At 47.1% G+C, this 19,393-nt stretch overlaps 1 protein-coding gene across 1 annotated transcript in view; it reads left to right on the plus strand.

The window, feature by feature from the left end:
• chchd3a (coiled-coil-helix-coiled-coil-helix domain containing 3a) overlaps positions 1-19,393 on the plus strand; it is a 79,548-nt gene that overhangs the window by 2,933 nt on the left and 57,222 nt on the right. Inside the window, exons 4-5 of the mRNA XM_056578519.1 lie at positions 5,987-6,080; positions 18,036-18,216. Coding sequence (XP_056434494.1) covers positions 5,987-6,080; positions 18,036-18,216 — 275 coding nt within the window. The remainder of the gene's footprint in view (positions 1-5,986; positions 6,081-18,035; positions 18,217-19,393) is intronic.

Here is a 19,393-nt window from a genome sequence, read left to right on the forward strand (position 1 = left end):
AACATATTTTGAAATTGCACACAATTAATCGTGTTGGTTGGTTTAACTTTTAAGTTGCCTTCCAAGGGGTTTGTGTAAAACTTTAGTAAAAATATTATTGAATGTCTTTCTTAATAGAATAATGAATTGATCCAGTCCTCAACACAGCAGTGTTTATCAAGGTGGCACAGATTGCCTCACTTCACTTTATTTTGGTTGGCAGGGAAAGCACTCCTATTGTTTGGGGATTCTCAAAATTTGATTTTGTTTCTATTTTCATGGTGACTGTTCTGGTATCCACTGGTTGGTTATCCATGGTTTGACGCATAAATATTTTGCCGCCTCGGACCTAGGACAGCCAGAATACACAGACATTTAGCAATTGGTCCCCAAATGCATTTTATGCCTTTATGAATTCCTAGATCTGTCAGTGAAATTTGCCGTTCACTTCGAAAGATTACACAGCAATCACTTAAATGGGGCTATCATGGTGCGGCAAATTGTCACTTGTTGAACATTTTCTTGTCAAGATGAAGACGGCCTGGCAGACTAAACTTTGTCATTATCTTCTGCGTTATGAAGAACCCTATTGTGGGAATTGCTTGAGGCTGTTAGTTAAGCATATTTTAATGTTGCAGCTCGTATGATTTCAAGTGTGGGTTTTCTAAATCATACTGCTGAAGTAAGGATTTAATACACACACTTATCTTAATCTGTGTCTCCGTCTTTTTCTCTGTCTCTTTTATCCATCTTTCCTCTTTCATTCTGTATTGACCTTTCTCTCTTCCTCTACGTTCTTTGCTGTCTGTGTGTCTGTCTCTGTCCGTCTGTCTGTGTCTCTCATCTCTTCTCTATTTAACTAACTTTAATGCAACACGTTTGTACTAAATTGTGGCGCCTGGTCCCGCCTCCCATCAGACAGAGGGCATCGGAGGTTTTAGCCGTTCATTAGACAGCGGTCTGTGGGTGGTTTGGGGCTGGGGGGGGGGGGTGCTCAGAGTAAAGGGGGCTGGTCTTCATAGGTTGGCATCCGGGGTGTGGGCGAGGCTCTCTCATCCATGGCGGCGTTCCATCGGTGAGGTAATTAAAAGAGGCCAACTTATGCCACGCCACGCTGACTCTGATGATTAAAACGACACCTCTGCAGCTTCCCACAACAAACCACCAGAGCTCATTAGGAACCAGGAGTGTGTGTGTGTGTGTGTGTGTGTGTGTGTGTGTGTGTGTGTGTGTGTGTGTGTGTGTGTGTGTGTGTGTGTGTCCCAGCTCCGCTGCCACCGCTGCTGTTGTTTGTCGATCGATTGGTTCGATTTCAAATGTTCTTTCTAAAATGTCATAAATAATGATGTGTATCACAACGCATGTTACGTACGTGGCATACATTTAAATGTCATACGTTGTCTGTCCAGCAGCTGAAAAGAGAAAAATGTCAACGTTATAAAACAGATTGTCAAAGTCCGCTGAAATTACTAATGGAATAATTTAAGACTAGTGACGCCTCTCAGAGAAGTTGAAGTTTGTTTGCATTTGTCCAGTCATTTATACTGCTGATTTGGGTATAAAGGAGGATTTTGTATAAATAATTGTGTTTTCCTGCCCGTGTAGCTTAAATTTAAATCTTAGAACCTAAAGAACAATTGCCGTAATGTTTACCACACCCACACGATGGGAGCCCTGACAATCTGGACCATTTCCACTGGCATCACACGGCTGAACTATTCCCCTTTACTCTCCCCGTCTTCCATCTGTGGGCTGCGGTGTGGACTTTTAAAGCAAATGTTCTTGAAGTACATCTAGATTGCTGCTTCTCTGTGGATACCAGTACTTATTTATTTGAGGTTTATCAATGTAATACACCGGACTCTGACAGCTGGTTTGTTGCCGCCACTAGAACTCATCATAGACAAGGGATGCAGACAGCCATTAGAATGTTTTAGTAGACGAGGTCACCAGAGATGAGCAAATAGTTTATAAAAGACGAGGTCGGCTCGCTTAGTTTACCCTTTCTGCTCATTTAAAACTTTGAGGAGCTGGAGAGGTGGGGGGGAAGAACTCTGAACGGGAATAAATCTCATTAAAAAAATTGTAAAGTTCAGCCAAATCTTGAAAGGCTTTAACCTCAGTGCGGTGGAAGTTGATTATGTGTGCCCACCGGCGTTGCGTGGGAAGTGGATCTCCCAGCCAGCTCCCTGTCTGTTGTAAAATAAGGGCTCGACTCACCTTGTGTAGTGATTACACAACGGCCAAGGTCAAGTACGCCACACAATCGGCAGCGCTCCAATAAAGGACACGTGTATCTGAGCGTACGCTGTGACGAGGAACCCGCCCCCTCCTGCAGGTTTCAAAGTTGTCTTTCTGGGGCAAAACACTCAAAAGTGAGTATAGGTTAGAGTGGAAAAAAGGCCAAAATGTAAACATGTGTTTTTGTGAATGCAGAAGATTGCCTGTATATATATCTTTGAGGAACTTGAGTAGAATGGTATCCGTGATTCCGTAACCCTTTTACGATTTGCGCTCACAAGAGGACTTGAACAATGTGTTCAATCTGATTGACTGGTTGAACATTATTTAGTTTACCTTCGGTAAAAAAACCAATATGAAACGTTATAACGAAATGAAACATTCAGACATCCTGCCAGTGCGCAAGATGTTTTAATGTTTCATATAGTTTTAACGTTTCATATTGTTTTAATGTTTCATGTGGCAAATCATCCTTCGTTTTTCGGTCACGTAAACGTGAGTCAGGTCCTACTGAGAACAGACCCTGTAAACGAAATCAAGCCCAATAAAGCGAAGCTAAAGCTGAGCCGGGAGGCAGCTCCAGGTGCCTCTGTGTCCCGTCCCCATCGCACGGCGAGCGTGGTGGGAGCTCTGCCGCGGCTCGTCTAAGCCAGAGCCGCGAGCGTGAGGAAGCGGTAATGTTACAGATTATGCCCTATGTGCAGGTCCTGGGGTTAATGAAACTTCTGATGAGAAACACAATTTGCCTCCGTCTATTATCTCCGACCGCCAATGGCCTCCTCGTCTCTCCCTCCTCAAGTTTTCTTTTGACACCGGGTTTAGCGGGCGGAGGGAATGGATAGGCGAGGAACGGGGAAGCGGGAGAGGGGGAGCATGGCTATAAAGATGATGAGTTTTTAATCTCCCTTACATTTGCATGTCCTGCCCGGGATCGGTGTGGGCCCGATGACGCAGGGGGTCTGGTGACCCTGACTCCCTGAAGGAGGCTCTGCTCACTGTGTCAGAGCCCGGTCTCGGGGTGCCCTGTGGGACCCCAGTCCTGGGCTGGGGGCCACATGGGCTGATACATAGGACTTGTAAGCTCGGTAGACTTTAAGAAAGACTGAAGGTATGCCGGATCCAGGTCTTCTTCTTTTGGAGGTTTAAACCACTGCTGTTGGCGAGGTTTATGAAACAAGAGTTTTGTTCTAGATGGAGTTTGTTTTCCTGATATACCTCCGGTCAGTGGTGAGATACCTTTCTGTTGATGGCCTCCTACTGAATATGCCATCGAACAGTAATATTTTAACTTCAAGATTTTGATCCAACCAATGCAACCCATGAAGATATTTAAGTTATGTTGTTATTTGGCTTCTCTGTATGTCTCTGTGTTCGTGTGTTTTGCGGTGGAATAGTAGCCTACAAATCTAGACGCCCCTAGCGGAATCAAATTCCATTTGCAGCCAGGGAGGTCTAGCCTTCTGTCGTCGTTTTTCGCTGCTGGAAACAGAAAATGGGACAGGCCAATCAGATCGTGAGGGGCGGTACTGAGCCGAATGACGACAGAGCTGCGACGGTTCCGTGTTAAAGGTAAACAATCGTAATGGCCGCTGCTGCTGGCGAACAGCTGTCTTTTGACTCGGCTTTGGCCGCGACTCTTTAAGACTTGAAGTTATCATTTTCTTTGAGAAATGAATAAAGAACTGCACTGAAGTCTTTCATGGAAAAGAAAGATGTATTGAGTTTTGCCGACCGGATACGGTAAAAGTTTCGTCGTTGGTCTCCATTCTCTCAATCCACCATTCGCAACACTTCCCCATGGAAATTTCCGTCGCTCTGACTACGTCACCTTCTTCGTTGCTCTGATTGGTTGTAGCGCTATCCTATTGCGTGCAGAGGGAACTTGATAGACAACCGTTTATCCCGTCCACATTGCCACCGTACGAGATCAGACCCAATATCTTTCTGATATGGGTCTGGCTTGCCAGGCTAGTGGAATAGTGTTCTGGAGAATAAGTAAGACTATAGGGTATTGGTGCTAAAAAAAACAACACAAAGAAATTTTACCGAAGGTCAAATATTTCACAATCGCTGCATCTCATTCTGTCAAGACAAATTCTCAAATGAAGTCCACCCACACATGCTGAGAGTTCTGACCACCCTAGTACTAAAGATGAACTCCTGCTATAAACTCACTGAAAGTGTTTCTTGCTGTGCAAATTGTAAAGGAATTACTTTAACATGCGTCATAATAAAGTTTATTGGTTGTTTCCTTGCCCTTAGCTAAGTCTTTTAGCTAAAGTTGATTGATAGTAAAGCTAATGTTGAATTAGCTTTAATTATATAATCTTTAAAAAACATAGCTATATTAAATCTTCAGATTTAATATTGTTATTCTTTCCGTTATGACTACTGGAGAACCTTAAGTCGAAGCATTGGATGTAAAATGAGCATCACTGCTGCCTTCAATCCCAGAGTAAGCCATCTGAAAGCAGAACTAGATCCACAGGGGATGTCTGATGAAAAGGGAGAAGTCATTGCCACATAGCAGCGCAGTGCTCTCCCAGTGCGTGTTGAAAGCTGTCTCAGGATGTTTTGAGTCACTTGGCTTCATCGCTGAGTAAACGACAGATGAATTGAATCCCAGATCTCCTCCTATTAGTTCTTCACTCATGATCCCGATTACAGGGTAGTAGGCAGTGGGCTTTGGGTCACTAATGGGTCGCTCTAGAGTCTTATTGAAGTCTGTGATCCACGTGACCGCAATGTGTGCGAGGGTCAAGACAAAAGACAAGATCTAAGAATACCCCCCCCCCCACGCTGCACACACACGCCCATAACATCCCGCATGTAATGTCAACTCAATGATATCGGCGTGCACATTATCAGGCATTAACAGTAAAAGCATGGAGGATTAACCCCTCCCACCCGCAGTGGCCCCGCCCCCGTTGGCTCCTGAGGCCTCAGAGCGTTGAGCCGCGCCCCGGTACCTTCGTGGTTAATTACCTGGCGAGATCCACGTCCGACGCCCCGGTGTGTGTGTGTGTGTGTGTGTGTGTGTCTGTGTGTGTGTGTGTGTGTGTGTGTGTCTGTGTGTCTGTGTGTGTGTCTGTGTTTGTTTCGGTGTTTGGATTCACAAGGCTTTAAAAGAAAACCCAGGTTACTGCTGATTTGTTTAACAAATCACACACAGACTCTCTCGCACACAGCCACACACACACACACACCGTCATACACAAGAGCATGAAGACGCACACACACACTTGCATAAATGCACACACACAGGCATGCACATGGACACACACCCCTCTGTGCTTCACAAGGTGTTGCAGCCTGAGGGCAAAGATGTGGATCCTTCTTGCTACTTTCACAACAGGCCGACATTTAAACACACACACACACACACAATCCCACGTTCTGCCCATTATTTTCAGCGTTCTGGTGGCGTGGTCCAGCCCCCCCCTCCAGGGGGACCAAGAGCCAGACGGCGTTCATTACTGAATCCATTACCAAATCATTACGGTCTAAATGCTAATTCGGAGCTCAACTCTTTTCTGTCCATAATTTGGATGTGAGTCACATTCTCTTGGTGCCCGCTCTGTGAAAAACAAACATGCCATTTCAGCCATAACACTTTCTGTGGTTTATTTTCTCACATCTGTTATCATCTCGCTCTCTTTCTCGTTATGTCTCTTGTTAATGTTAAAATATTTATACGATGATGCCACACAATTTGAATCAGTTGGCTAACCAAAGTCTTTCTCTCTCCCCCTCCCGTATCTCTTAGTGGATGAAGAAGCTCTGAGGAAGAGGATCCGCGAGGAGCTTCATAACGGCCTGGAGCAGGAGAGGGCCAAGGCAGAGCAGGAGCTGCAGGCCTGGTGAGACGCACGCACGCACACACACACACACGCACGCACGCAGACTCACACAGTAACGGCCTGGAGCAGGAGAGGGCCAAGGCAGAGCAGGAGCTGCAGGCCTGGTGAGACGCACGCACGCACGCACACACACACACACGCACGCACGCAGACTCACACAGTAACGGCCCGGTTCCACCGGCCGCGTTACGGCCGCGGCACGTCTTGGCCGCGGTCACCGCAGCAGATAGGTTCCACTCTGATCAATGAGACCATTTCCACCGGGCGCGCCTGCGGAACGTCTCAGCAGCGTCCCAGGAGTGGCTCGCCGTGCCGCGGCGCTATCATTCCGTAGCATTTCTATTTATGACGCAAGCCGTTGCTGAACACCGTCATTTTCAACAGAGCAGATCGAGCAGGGCAGGAAGTGAAAAAGTAAAAGCCATAGAGCATCCGGTCAATTTTTTAAAAATAAAACACAATACTCAGCTCATTCAGCCTATCAAAACGTCACATCAACATTATTACGTCATGACAGGTGGCACCAGATCAGCAGTCAATCAATCAAGGGGTCTCAGAGGGTCGGCAACATGGATGACGGGAGGCTCATTGTCGAAGTTCAGCAACATGAAGTGATTTATGTACCAAATCATCCTTTTTATAATGACAATGGGCGGAAGGACAAAACGTGGCATTTAATTGCAGTAGTTTTTGGGATTGGAAGGTGAGTACATTAGGTTTAGGATTATCGCGTGATCTCGTGATCTCGCGTGACTACGGCTGCCGCTGCGCTGCCGTAACGCGCCCGGAGCGCGTCCGGTGGAATCCCGGCGTAAGGCACAGACCTACGCGCAACATCTTATGAACAGACTCACCCACATGCATGGGGAGCTATCTAAGGTGTGTTACTACTAAAGCAGCCATATTTTATGTATGAGGTTAAATTATCACGTTTGCAATTTACACCCTATAAACATGGCATTCACAAACACCTACCCACAGGATGTTTGATTTATTTGGATTTAGATCATGGTTTCAGGCCAGTTTGTTCTTGAATAATGGTATTATTCATGAGCAGGTGCTTAGTGTTGATGAAGTGTAATGTCCTTGTACCTGTATGAGAGTCAAAGGCAGTGCTGCACAGTCGGCCATCTCCTAGTGAAGCTGTTCTCTCCTGCTCCCCAACTTTCTTCCCTGTTTGACGTTCCCTCCCTCCTTCGTCGGTCGCAGCCCCATTCCCCCCTCCCGCCGTCGTATCCTTTATGGCTGTGGCGTGACAGATTAAAGCCCCTCCCCTCCACAGCCGAGCGCTCCCAGAGTGCTGTCGGGGCGGCGACGCCCTCCGACCCGCCCTGACTGGCTTCCATTAATAGTCAAAAGGTCAGGAACAATCTCTGCGTACCTCCCCGTCGCGTCTCCAATTTACCCTCTTCCGGCGCACATTGGCACAATTCTCTCTCTCTCTCTCTCTCTCTCGCTCTCTCTCTCTCTTTTCCCCCCCCCCCCAGCTCGCTCTTCCGTTTCGATCAATTAATCTTGCCCGGGAATAGGAGGGCGCCATCCAGAGGGTAATTTCCTGAGCCATGAGTGGGCGATCCATTAGTGGGGGGGGGGGGGGGGAGATGAAGTATCAAACTCTTCTCTTCTCGGATCCTACTCCTTCCTCCTTTATTGTCTCCCCCCACTCCGTCTGGCTTTCTTTGGTTATCAGTCTGGTATTTGGTGGTGACCAGGTGTGGTGATGGGTGTGTTCCCCCCCCCGCCCGTCTCTTGGGCTCCAGGCGGGTCAGCTGTGATGAAGCAGCGGTGGTAGGTGGCTCTGTGTGCCGCCGTACCGCTGAGTAACCGGGTGTAAAGCATGCGTCTGTACGGGTACGCTGGCGCCGTAAGCCTATCGGTCATAAGCGCCATTTTCAAGATGCACTGAAGACGTCGGGAGATGAAGGGGGCTGCAGAGGAATAGTTTGCCGATGGATTTTTGATGTTGAACCGCTTATTGAGTATTCTCATTTGAAGAAGTGCTTTTGGCAAAATGTCTCGCAATTCTTTGCAATTAATTGAACTCATTGCAATGATTGCTGGCACCTTGGGCGTGTGGAGGGCAGCTTCTTATGCCACTCCATTTTAGGCGTGTTTTTTTTTTACTATCAGAACAATCCACATTTCTGTGTGGTGTTGTGGGAGTGCTGAGGTGGAAATGTAACATTGTAGTTTCTTTGTTCATGCTGCCTCTAGTGTGTGTGTGTGTGTGTGTGTGTGTGTGTGTGTGTGTGTGTGTGAGATTAAATAATGGAGAAAGCGGAGGTGGGAGATTGATGGGATGTGTGTTTGTGCCCCCCTAGTTTATCGAGGTCTCAGTGGTAAAAGGGAAGCTAAATCATCTTGGTTGATCTAGCAGCTCTTTCTGATTACATCCAGGGAGCCCTAACCACCAACCTCACAATTGATGAGGATTTTCTTTTCTTTTCTGTCGAGCCGTAAAGAAATTATAGTAATGTGTATTGTGTGGGGAGAAAATTATATATTTTTTTCTTCAAGTGAAATGGTTGCCACGGTCACAGGGAGACGGGCAAAAAGCATTGCAGCGACATCTCCGTGGCAACGCCATTAATGCGGCGTAGGGGACTTTATTGACTGCAGCGGTTTGCTTGGACAGCTGTAATCAATATTTCCTTTTTATGGCCTCTCCTCTCCACTTTTCCCACAATCTTTTCTACTTATTTTCCCCTTTGCTCCCCGTGGTGTTGTTCTTGCAGTCTGTTGACCCTCGGCAGAGTGCTGAGAGCTCTCTGAACACGGAGGACAGAGGGGCGCCCGGCCTGCTGCTGTCATCGAGGGGTGGATCAAACCAAGTAGCGGGGGTCTCAGGTGGAGATGTTATGGTCCACATGCTCTCTTGTCATTCTACTTTACCATTCTAATAATTACATGGCGAGTGCCATCTGGAAACTTTTATTGTAATATTCATATTCTCCTATACTTTTTGTGCAGAGGAGAAGTTTAGTGTTATCTTTTAATTAAAATTGACGGGCGGCACCAAAAAAAATCCCCTTTTTCTCTGCTGGACGCTGCAAAGGTAATTTAATTGCGACGCTTCAGGGAGAGGAGTTCTGTTTTCAAGGTTTAAATCAAGTTTAGACATTTTGCATGTCGTCTTGATGTGTGCGTTACACAGGCCAGCTTCTGCACATGTTACACACAATTGGACCAGTCAATGTGGAGACTCATTAACAGCTGATCACCCCCTCAGTCCAAAGCTACTTCTAGGATTCCTGAGGTCCTCTAAAGGTCTGGCTATCATTATTATAACATTATGATACCAAACGCAACGCTGCTACCCTCAGGAAAGGATCACATTGAAGGACTATATTGCAGATTAGTTGGCCCTTTATGTTGCCATTTGTTAATAATTCATCTATCTTTTTTGAATTGCCTTTTAATACCTTTCATTGAGTAGGGAGTGGAGGGTTAAGACCTAGCACAGGGCCGCAGAAGGAAATGGACCTCGGGTCGCTATGAGGCGAAGGTCCTTTGTGGTTGAGCAGCCTGAGCCCTGGCCGTGGTTAATAACATTTCACATGCACTCTGTGCTGTTGGGGTAGGCTACTTTCAATGATTTCCTTATGCAAACAATGAATGAAGAGCAGTACAAACTTTATAGGTGGTAAACTTTGAGCGAGTTTGCTGTGTGAAAGTAGCTTGGCGCTGTATAGAAGCTATGGCTTTCATCCATCACAACGCCCCAGTTTCCTGTGTGCTAGGCCTTGTTCTTTCTGCGGTGTATGTGTTTTTCTACTCTTCCCTTACAAACGATTTGCACTTGACTGTATCCACTGAGCTGGGTAAGGCCTGTGTTGGTGGTAAGCTGCACACAGCTCCAAGGGTCTTGCTGTGTTTGCTCCTTTTCTACAGGAGAGAAGGAGAGAGAATCTCGACACTGGGAGGGTCTGTGTTTGTGAGTGTAGTTCAGGGGTTCTCAAAGTTTTGACAGCTGAGGGCCAATTTAGGAACCCAAATTTTGACTGAGGGCCACCAAAGGGAAAAAATTAGGCGGAAAATGCCGTCAGCATCCCAGTGGTGAAAAAAACATTGCACAGTTGACCTATGGGAGTGAGGTCAAGTGAGGTCTAAATCACGAAGGTTCATCCTTTTAAAGAAATGAACCGTCTGATTAAAACTAACAAATGTAACAGTATTTAATTGAAAGCTAGAGAGAGTCGAATTTTCTCTTTATATTTATTTATTTTTGTTTAAATTGGTATTGATATAATAACAAAAGATAAAAAAAATAAATAAATAAATCATTTTCTATTTTTTTACTTACATCTTCATGTCATTGCGGGCCACCAGGAATTTTTCTGCGGGCCGCCATTGGCCCGCGGGCCGCACTTTGAGAACCAATGGTGTAGTAAAACTCATTGCTGGGTATAGAACTTCTGCAGGGGTTTGACATGGGCTGGGAGCGGCTTTATCCACCCAGGGAGTCCCCAGAAAGTGTGTGTGTGTGTGTGTGTGTGTGTGTGTGTGTGTGTGTGTGTGTGTGTGTGTGTGTGTGTGTGTGTGTGTGTGTGTGTGTGTGTGTGTGTGTGTGTGTGTGTGTGTGTGTGTGTGTGTGTGTGTGTGTGTGTGTGTGTGTGTGTTCCTCCAGCCTGGCCCGTTGCGTCAGCATGGAGGTAAACGGGGTCTCTGCTGTGGTCTAATTGGATCCCAGAGGTTGGATTGAGAACACTGACCTTCACCGGGCTCATGGAGGCCCGTTGAACCCTTATTGGGTTACAAGGAACTTTAGGAAACATCAGCATACAGGCACGCACTTACACACTCAGGGACACACACACACACCCCTCCACACAGACGCACCTTCACACACACATCCCTAGACACACACACCTACACATCTCCACACACACACACATCACCACACACACACACACACCCCTCCACACAGACGCACCTTCACACACACATCCCTAGACACACACACCTACACATCTCCACACACACACACATCTCCACACACACACACACACCCCTCCACACAGACGCACCTTCACACACACATCCCTAGACACACACACCTCCACACACCTCCACATCTCCACACACACACACACACACACACACACACACACACACACACACACACACACACACACACACACACACACACACACACACACACACACACACACACACACACACACACACACACACACACACACGTCGATGCTCACACACACCCCCAACACAAACGCTGCGCTCTGTTTTCCTCTACTCGGTTTTGGTTCTGCAGAATCTTAATGGAGTGTCTTGGATTAAACACACTTCCCAGCACTCGGCACACACCAGCAACACTTGGTGGAGGACATTTATTAAGGACTGAAGGAATCGATATCCAACGGCCTTTGATGCAGCGCCGTGTGACGGCTGGGGCGTCAGGGCGCGGGCGGAGGCTCATCTGTTAATCACAACTACAGCGTCGTCCGCATCGCTTGTTAAGAACCATCGGCTACGCGGCCGCCACTGTTCATTGGCTTCTTCTTTTTGTTGTTGATGATCTTTTACGGCGGCCGCTGCTTTTTCCTCTTTTCTTTTTTTACAGTTCATCAATCAATCAAAAACTTTATTTATTCTGTGGAAAAAGACAAGATATTCTAATTTTTTCAATGTTGCCCATATTACATTTCAAGTTTAAATTCAACCTAACATGCCATTAATAATGGCATTCTAAACATGCAGACCATAAAAACAATGGCAACCTCGGGTGTTTTTTCTATACTAGGCAATCTGAAATCCTATGACGGTGAAATGACAACGTCCAAATGTGGAAGGTTCTGTGTGTCACGGGACGGGCGACGTCCCCGGACGAAAGGGAGTTCACTGCCTCTTCACAGAACCTCGGGGGGAGACATTCTGTCTGCATTACACGCTAGAACAATACACTGTGGCACTTAGAGTGTGTGTGTGTGTGCGCGTGCGTGTGCGTGCGTGCGTGCGTGCGTGCGCGCGCAAGAGAAGATAGGTTGGATCAGTGGCGGCAATTGCTTTTTTATGGCAATTTAGTACTTTAGTACCCATCATCTGATCTTGGGGTACCCCTCAGCCCCCCTTGCCTCCCAGAATCCTTTGCTGCTCCCACAACCTCCCTCGGGGGTCGTATGTGCTGACTAGCAGCACTACATACTGCAGCCCCTGTGTGTGCATGTGACCACGTGCGCTAAAAGGTGGGACGGCCTACTTATATAAAATATTCATGGGCAGCGTTCAGCGACATTATTCCTGCATCAATACTGCATGATGGCCGTTAACGGGCTTTGTTTGGGAGGAGGTGTCTCCCCCCCCCCCCCCCCCCCCAGCAGACGGGAGGGGGGGGGGGGTGACGGACAGACAGCGGGGGCACCGGGGGCGGGACAGGGGGCGGGACAGGTCGCCTCGTGTCCGAGGTGGGGAGAGCGGCTCGTCTGCTTTAGTTAGTTGAGCTTCTGCCCAGGGGGGGGGGGGGGGGGTATTGTTTGATTTAATTTATTTTTTAACCCTTATTTGAACAAATGGCTCACCAGGGAATGGTTAATGCCACAATCATTCATTTGAATTGTTACCCATTGATAATATTGATCCAAACATGTGGTGAAACCGTGATCCAGTAGCGAGTTTGCACGCACACACACACGACATTGTAGCGTCGTAACCTAGATCCAGCATAAAGATTTAATGTTGCGTCACAGGGCTAATCTCTGGCCATTCCACAAACTGTCCACATTTGTGCTGGTCAGCATTCAGTATCAGTAGCAGAGCTCACTGAAAACACACACAGGCCTTGCAGACTTGTATTCACTCATTTCCTTGTTCTTGCTATCGTTTACATCGTGTTGCAGCCCTTTGCTAAACTACTCCCTGAAATGTTGCTGGGTCTATCCTCTCGTGTTTAAACGTAACATCGCTGACTCTCGCTCTCTCACTCTGAAACGTTGAAACCCCAGCACCCATCCTCCTAGATGATGTTTGATTTGATTTCAACGTGTATTTCTTCTTTGGAGCAAGGATCCCTCCCTTCCACCCTTACCTTTTATCCCTCTCCCTCCTTACATCCCATTCCCTAGCCTCCCCCTCACTCCCCCCCCTCCCTCCCCCCCCCTCCCCCCCCCTCACTCCCCCTCCCTCCCTCCCCCCCTCCACATTTCCCTCCCTCCAACTCTGTTAACCTGTTTAAGGCACTGTGGCCTCTACTCTGCCTTCCCTGTGCCAATGTTTGGCAGAATGAAGAATGCTTCTAATAACGCCTGAGACGGAGCAATAAAGTCTTATTATAGGTGAGCCAAACCGATTCCAATCCCATTAAAGGTGGACATCTTTGCTTGGGTGAGCAATTTTTGCAGTATGTTAAGTTAAGAGTGTTGTGCTTTTTAGTTGTTGCAAAAGTGTCTTCGTTGCAATGTTTTAGACAATGCATTCGTTTTTTTTCTACTTTTCATCCCATTTGCAGTTGCTCTGTCAATAAATACAATTGCTCTATTAAGTAAGACCTGATGAACTGCTGCTATCAAACAATAAACATGTGTCTGTATTTGTTTTATGTGGTGTCTGTTTGTAATGAACTGTTTTAATGTCTCAGGTGAGGCCAAAAGAAAATATCTGGCCTTACCAATGAAGTCGCTGCCTATTAGTTTTTTATTTTATGTTTGTTTTATCAAGGCTATCCTTCCATACATTATCACATTCAAATATTTGTAACTCTTAGATACTAATACTGTATCATTTTGTGATGTTTCTTTTCACGCCGAGATGAATTCCCTGTACGGGTAAACCTCCTTGGCAATGAATCGCAGACGACTCTGGTACAGCCCAACTGTAAAAAGCAGTTGGCGTTGTGTTCCTACAGGATCTGCGCTGATGACAGTTCTCCATCAAACCGCGGAACTGATGCCGTCCGTCTTGAGGAGTAGTAGCCGTAGCAACAGCCCTAGGTTGTGTTAAAAAAAAGGAAAGGAAACAAGCTTAGGAGCATTAGCAGTGCAAGCAGGGAGGAATGGGCTGTGGGGAAATCGTGAATGTAAGAGACCATTAGGAAGGTGTGTGTGTGTGTGTGTGTGTGTGTGTGTGTGTGTGTGTGTGTGTGTGTGTGTGTGTGTGTGTGTGTGTGTGTGTGTGTGTGTGTGTGTGTGTGTGTGTGTGTGTGTGTGTGTGTGTGACACACATGGAGAGAGGGGAGTCGCAGCCCAATGATGGATGGAGGCTGCTGACGTGCACAGCCCAGTGGACTGTGAGACTGGACATGGCTGGTCTCCTGCCCTCTGTCTCCCTCCGTCTCTCTCTCTCTCACTCTTCTCCCCTGTCTTCCTCCTCCCTGCTTCACCTCCTCAGGGCCAAACATGTCTGGTTGTCAAGGCACTCTCTCCCTCTCTCTCCATCTGTATCGCTCTCTGTATCTCTCTCTCTCTCTCACTCCATCTGTATCGCTCTCTGTATCTCTCTCTCTCTCCATCTGTATGTCTGTCTCTCTCTCTCTCTCTCTCTCTCTCTCTCTCTCTCTCTCTCTCTCTCTCTCTCTCTCTCTCTCTCTCTCTCTCTCTCTCTCTCTCTCTCTCTCTCTCTCTCTCTCTCTCTCTCTCTCTCTCTCTCTCTCTCTCTCTCTCTCTCTCTCTCTCTCTCTCTCTCTCTCTCTCTCTCTCTCTCTCTGTATCTCTCTCTCTCTCTCTCTGTATCTCTCTCTCTCTCTCTCTGTATCTCTCTCTCTCTCTCTCTGTATCTCTCTCTCTCTCCCTCTGTATCGCTCTCTGTATCTCTCTCTCTCTCTCCCTCTCTCTCTCCATCTGTATCGCTCTCTGTATCTCTCTCCCTCTCTCTCTCCATCTGTATCGCTCTCTGTATCTCTCTCTCTCTCTCTCTCTCTCCCCATCTGTATCGCTCTCTGTATCTCTCTCTCTCTCCCCATCTGTATCGCTCTCTGTATCTCTCTCTCTCTCTCTCTCTCCCCATCTGTATCGCTCTCTGTATCTCTCTCTCTCTCCCCATCTGTATCGCTCTCTGTATCTCTCTCTCTCTCCCCATCTGTATCGCTCTCTGTATCTCTCTCTCTCTCTCCATCTGTATCGCTCTCTGTATCTCTCTCTCTCTCTCTCCATCTGTATGTCTCTCTCTCTCTCTCTCTCTCTCTCTCTCTCTCTCTCTCTCTCTCTCTCTCTCTCTCTCTCTCTCTCTCTCTCTCTCTCTCTCTCTCTCCCCATCTGTATCGCTCTCTGTATCTCTCTCTCTTTCTGTATCTCCTTTTTTTCCTCTGTCTACTCTTATTCAGTCTTTCTCTACCTTTCTCCCTTCTCTTTACTCTCACTCTCTCACTTCCTTTCTCTTTACTCTCACTCTCTCACTTCCTTTCTCTTTACTCTCACTCTCTCACTTCCTTTCTCTTTACTCTCACTCTCTCACTTCCTTTCTCTTTACTCTCACTCTCTCACTTCCTTTCTCTTTACTCTCACTCTCTCACTTCCTTTCTCTTTACTCTCACTCTCTCACTTCCTTTCTCTTTACTCTCACTCTCTCACTTCCTTTCTCTTTACTCTCACTCTCTCACTTCCTTTCTCTTTACTCTCACTCTCTCACTTCCCTTCTCTTTACTCTCACTCTCTCACTTCCTTTCTCTTTACTCTCACTCTCTCACTTCCCTTCTCTTTACTCTCACTCTCTCACTTCCTTTCTCTTTACTCTCACTCTCTCACTTCCCTTCTCTTTACTCTCACTCTCTCACTTCCTTTCTCTTTACTCTCTCACTTCCTTTCTCTTTACTCTCTCACTTCCTTTCTCTTTACTCTCTCACTTCCTTTCTCTTTACTCTCACTCTCTCACTTCCTTTCTCTTTACTCTCACTCTCTCACTTCCTTTCTCTTTACTCTCACTCTCTCACTTCCCTTCTCTTTACTCTCACTCTCTCACTTCCTTTCTCTTTACTCTCACTCTCTCACTTCCCTTCTCTTTACTCTCACTCTCTCACTTCCTTTCTCTTTACTCTCACTCTCTCACTTCCTTTCTCTTTACTCTCACTCTCTCACTTCCTTTCTCTTTACTCTCACTCTCTCACTTCCTTTCTCTTTACTCTCACTCTCTCACTTCCTTTCTCTTTACTCTCACTCTCTCACTTCCCTTCTCTTTACTCTCACTCTCTCACTTCCTTTCTCTTTACTCTCTCACTTCCTTTCTCTTTACTCTCTCACTTCCTTTCTCTTTACTCTCTCACTTCCTTTCTCTTTACTCTCACTCTCTCACTTCCTTTCTCTTTACTCTCACTCTCTCACTTCCTTTCTCTTTACTCTCACTCTCTCACTTCCCTTCTCTTTACTCTCACTCTCTCACTTCCTTTCTCTTTACTCTCACTCTCTCACTTCCCTTCTCTTTACTCTCACTCTCTCACTTCCCTTCTCTTTACTCTCACTCTCTCACTTCCCTTCTCTTTACTCTCACTCTCTCACTTCCCTTCTCTTTACTCTCACTCTCTCACTTCCCTTCTCTTTACTCTCACTCTCTCACTTCCTTTCTCTTTACTCTCACTCTCTCACTTCCCTTCTCTTTACTCTCACTCTCTCACTCTTCCTTTCTCTTTACTCTCACTCTTCCTTTCTCTTTACTCTCACTCTCTCACTTCCTTTCTCTTTACTCTCACTCTTCCTTTCTCTTTACTCTCACTCTCTCACTTCCTTTCTCTTTACTCTCACTCTCTCACTTCCTTTCTCTTTACTCTCACTCTCTCACTTCCTTTCTCTTTACTCTCACTCTCTCACTCTTCCTTTCTCTTTACTCTCACTCTCTCACTTCCTTTCTCTTTACTCTCACTCTAACGCCATGTCTGTGTACATTCTCGGATCACCTCTCCTATCTCTTTCTTTCACTGTAGTGCTCTTTCATGATTATCCATAGATATCAATAGATATCAGATCGCTCCCCTATTCTATAATAGACAGAAATATGGGATATTAGCATCAGACCTTTGTTCAGTATAAAGATTTCTGGGTCAGTTAAATAGCCGTAGTTGAAAATATTGTCAAATTTTGTTTTAGGATTTCATTGTTTCCTCAAATGTAATAATTCCATGGTCTTCTACAATGAATTTATTACACAAATGTCAATGGAGCCATGCATGGGTTGGAATGAAGCAACAAAGGCTGCTTGTCATAAACCCAGTGGTGGGGGGGAGAGGGGGTAAAGCCGTGGTTGCCATGGCGTCATTAGGTAGTAAATGCTGAATGTTTGACACCCCTGTGGATCTATTAGGGTACTTTTGTTGTCGGAGCGTTTCTGCGTGCTCCTACTTGCACACCTGCGCTGCTGTGCTGAACACGTCAACAATGATCACTAATTACAATCAGTTTCTGCCAATTAGTGCTAGCTCAACAGAACGGCTCCCGAAAAGCACATCGTAGCAGTTGATGGGCCGCTGCGGTGGGAAGCGTGGCGCCCATCTACTTGTGAAACAGTCCTTATAATTATTGTATTCTTATTTTTATTCATGCATATGTTTACTCTTTGCATTCGCGCCGGTGTTTGTTTTGCAGTGGATAACATCAGGCTTTAAGGATAATTGTTTCTGGTCCACCGGTGAAGTCAACTATCACTTGGTGTGTTCCTAGGCAACCGTGAGAACCCAGTGACGTGGGCATAACAAGTGGTCCTGTGTTTACACTTCTATTGCTGCTTCTATTTTCTTCAGTGCATCACCATTCCATCGCTTGCGATGTACCAATGTGTCCTTTTTTATTCATTGCTCTAAATAAATAATGAAGCAATGAATGAAACCTGCCTTAGTTTCTGTCTGGTGGTATTATGTTTATGAAAAACAGTGCTTATTTTTTTCGGCAAATACGTTTTACAAAATATGAGATTCTGAGGCTTTACAGGCTAGAACCGTCCCTGTTTATAGAACCTGGTCACCGGGTTCTATAAACAGGTTTTCCGTCTGCATGTGAACTGACTGACCTCCTTGACCGGCAGGCTGGAGGCGGAGAAGGATGCGGCGGCGGTGCTGGCCCAGGCCGACGCCCAGGCCCGCGTGCAGCAGGAGGTCTCCCGGGTCCTGACGGAGGAGCGCGGCCTGTCCCGGGACGGCCTGCACGCCGCAGTGCTGCGGGAGCGCGCCTCGGCCGAAGACGAGAAGCTCCGCGCCCAGCGCTACGTAAGTCTGGGTCTCCCTGAGCCGGTTCTTCTCCCTGAGCCGGTTCTCAGTGAGCCGGTTCTCCTCCCTGAGCCGGTTCTCCTCAGTGAGCCGGTTCTCAGTGAGCCGGTTCTCCTCCCTGAGCCGGTTCTCCTCAGTGAGCCGGTTCTCAGTGAGCCGGTTCTCAGTGAGCCGGTTCTCCTCCCTGAGCCGGTTCTCCTCAGTGAGCCGGTTCTCAGTGAGCCGGTTCTCCTCCCTGAGCCGGTTCTCCTCCCTGAGCCGGTTCTCAGTGAGCCGGTTCTCCTCCCTGAGCCGGTTCTCCTCCCTGAGCCGGTTCTCCTCCCTGAGCCGGTTCTCAGTGAGCCGGTTCTCCTCCCTGAGCCGGTTCTCCCTCTGCTGCGGCTCAAACGTCAGAGTAGTGTCACCTCTCCTGAACTCCCCCCCCCCCCCCCCACACCAAATACCTCTCACAAACCCCCCTGGAAAATAGCATGAAAGCGTGCATAAAGTGAGTTGTTCAAACCCAGCTTGTTTTAAGCTTGCGGTGTTTTCCAGGGAGGTAGAGGAGCTGAGGACTGTGCATGAGACAGTGAAGTTGTGCACAGCAGAAGGAGAACAGTGATGCAACCAAATAGTGCTGTTGCCCTCCGACAAGCGGCATGATCATTCAAACCCTAGGAATGTACAGCAATGTGATATTTTAAATTACAACTTGGTGTTCATTTCAGTTACCTCTGCTCTTCCCATGACTACCGGTCCCCCCACGGTGTATCCGCTGGCATATTGCCAGGGTAACGGTGTCCTCCGAGACACCGTCTCTGAGCCATGTGCGAGAGACATGACGTGTTGTGCGCAATATGGTCTTTGTTTGCAACCCCATGTTTGCAAGTGTTAACACATATATGCGCGCGCACACACACACCCCAAAACAATTTGCTGTAATCAGCAGCTCACGCCTGCCACAGTGACGAATGTCTGGGCTGGCTGTGTTTGAACGTTGCTGTGAGCAGTAATCTATAGAATGGTCTCAGATATGTAATTCCCCTGCCCACCACGCATACACACAACCTCTGACCTCATTCTGGTGTCAGCCAGTTTTTCGCTCTGACGTCCCCTGGAATGAACTGTCACTATATGTGCACGCTGAGGAGAACACACACGCCTTGAGGGATCCACACTATTAAACACTGACACACAC

The sequence above is a fragment of the Gadus chalcogrammus genome, chromosome 19 (genome assembly GCF_026213295.1).
Source record: "Gadus chalcogrammus isolate NIFS_2021 chromosome 19, NIFS_Gcha_1.0, whole genome shotgun sequence".
Lineage (NCBI taxonomy): Eukaryota > Metazoa > Chordata > Actinopteri > Gadiformes > Gadidae > Gadus > Gadus chalcogrammus.